The following is a 2403-nucleotide window of genomic DNA, read 5'->3' as shown; positions in this document are numbered from 1 at the left end:
CTTGTTTAACAAAATCTGCCTACAAGAAAATCTGTCACCAAAGTATACCAACACACCATATTTAAACATTGATTGTGAAATACAAGAGTTTATTGTTTAAATATTACCATTCTAAGAAACCCTTAGTCTTGTATACAATTGAACCAGTATGTAAATTATTGCTCATATGAATTCTTAAGGATTTATTTAAAAATTAAAACTTTTATTTTTTATAATTCGATCAGATTGTATAGATTAATGAGTACAAAATGTATATTAATCACTGATATACCTGATGCTTAGATTTTCCATAACCTGGCAAGCTATTTTCACAGATTGTAACAAGTTAAGAAAGTTCGTGACGAATGTCCCCTGGTGGGACAGCGGTCACTTTACGGACTAATAGCGCTAAGATTCGGGGTTCGATTCCCCTATGGTGGACACAGCCGATGGCCAACTGTGGCCACGAATAGTAATGAATAGTTTCGATTATATATCATACCAACTGTTTTTAATCACGTATATTTTTAATAACGCTAAGATCCGGGGTTCGATTCCCCCATGGTGGACACAGCCGATGGCCAACTGTGGCCACGAATAGTAATGAATAGTTTCGATTATATATCATAACAACTGTTTTTAATCACGTATATTTTTAATAACACCAAGATCCGGGGTTCGATTCCCCCATGGTGGACACAGCCGATGGCCAACTGTGGCCACGAATAGTAATGAATAGTTTCGATTATATATCATACCAACTGTTTTTAATCGCTTATATTTTCAGTGTTAGCGTTTACTGGTAAAACGATGGTGTTTATTCATTTTAGTAATCCATATTACATTAAAATAAATGGATAAAAATGTGATTAATCAACGTTTTTGATCGGGACGTTGGTTAATTATGTGCCTTTCCTTTCGTGCGGGCAAACCCCAGCGTATGGAAATAACAATCGTGTTAATTCAATTTAATGTAATTTATTTTCGAGACTGCACAATGGGTTAACTGCGATGTTCCCACCATAAGGATCGAACCCGAATTTTAGAATTAAAAGTCTGGAAGTTTACTGCAGAGCCAATTGAAATACAGCACAGAGCGTGTAAACTTTTCATACAGGCTTTCCCACATGAATAAAAGAAATATTTACAAGAATGGTATAAATTTTATAAAGATAGTCATTACGTCACTATGACAAAGATCAATGAAGGTATTCCAAAATTAAATGAATTGTAGTATTAGTATAAATATATATATACATATATATGTATGTGTGTGTATTAGTACTATAGTTATACACATATGTATATACTGTGTTTATTGTGCTTTCGTAGATTGCGCAAAGAAACATTACAATAAGACTTAATAATTAATAGAATTAACACTTGGTGCAGTATGGGTTAATATCATAAAAATGTATTAAAGAAGCAAAAAATCAAGCTAGTGCTCAAAGCACATTTCAATTACATTCTTGTTGTAGAACGTTTATCCCATTCATAAGCATTTCTTCCTAACAGTAGCTTGTTTTCATTTTGTTCGTCGTCCCTCGTTTTGAACTTACAGACTAGAGGGAAGGCAGCTAAGCTAGGCAACATCACCCACTGCCAACTCTTGGGTTATTCTAATCGAATAATGATACTGACTGTAACTCTAAATAATGCAACCACAGCTCCAAAGTGAGAAACACGATTTTCAGGGAACGGGACGCGAACCATGGACCCTGTTATTCACAGTCCGGCACGCTAACCGCTAGACAACGCCTAGTCCAGTTTATGGGATAAAGTCTCAAAATCTGGAACTTATAAGCACTGTACCGGAATATAGAGTTGAACATCTAAACCTACACCAAATGTGTATAAAGATTAACACCAAATGCACTAAGATGTTGGTTACCGTTACAGTATTATCTAGTACAAGCTCACCATATTTGGTAGAAATAATTGGGTAACTAAGTTAAAGACAGTTAAATGCTTGATTTTAATAATTGGCTGACGAGCTTTCTTAGACAATAAAATTGTGATTTTTTTCATGCTGCTTTGCAAACGCACATGCTCTCCGGTTTTTACGTGAACACGTGCATTTTTATAGGGAATATTCTTATGTTAAATGTCACGTTCTCTTTTGCTATAAAACTATTATTTCATTTTAAAAATATATTAAGTCTAGTATTTTCTTATTCTGCCTTAATCCTACGGCAGTAAAAATAGTCGTACATTACAAAATCCTTTCTTTCCTCGTGTTTTCTTCTTTATGTCAATTTAGTCATTTTTCTTTCGGGTAATTTAATAGAGAAATTTATTTTATGTTGTATCATTATGATTACAGTGCTTTATTTGAAGATTGGAGACCGGGTTTAGCGGAGCTTCTGCAGCCTATACCCTTTCATCCCGAGTAAGTTGTTTTATTGTATCTAAAGTATTCCACAC

General features: G+C 34.2%; 1 protein-coding gene across 2 annotated transcripts in view; it reads left to right on the top strand.

Moving 5' to 3' along the window:
- The window catches only part of LOC106464114 (C-Maf-inducing protein-like), a 79227-nt gene that overhangs the window by 46676 nt on the left and 30148 nt on the right, over positions 1-2403 (top strand). For both annotated transcript variants that reach the window (XR_002611640.1, XM_022391782.1), the window contains exon 11: positions 2303-2368. Coding sequence is in view for 1 of the 2 variants with exons in the window: in XM_022391782.1 (XP_022247490.1) it covers positions 2303-2368 (66 nt within the window). In the remaining variant the exon portion in view is untranslated. The remainder of the gene's footprint in view (positions 1-2302; positions 2369-2403) is intronic.

The sequence above is a fragment of the Limulus polyphemus genome, unplaced genomic scaffold (genome assembly GCF_000517525.1).
Source record: "Limulus polyphemus unplaced genomic scaffold, Limulus_polyphemus-2.1.2 Scaffold1563, whole genome shotgun sequence".
NCBI classification, from domain to species: Eukaryota; Metazoa; Arthropoda; class Merostomata; order Xiphosura; family Limulidae; genus Limulus; species Limulus polyphemus.
The sequence above is the reverse complement of the archived record's forward strand: the minus strand, read 5'-3'. Positions and strand labels throughout refer to the sequence as shown.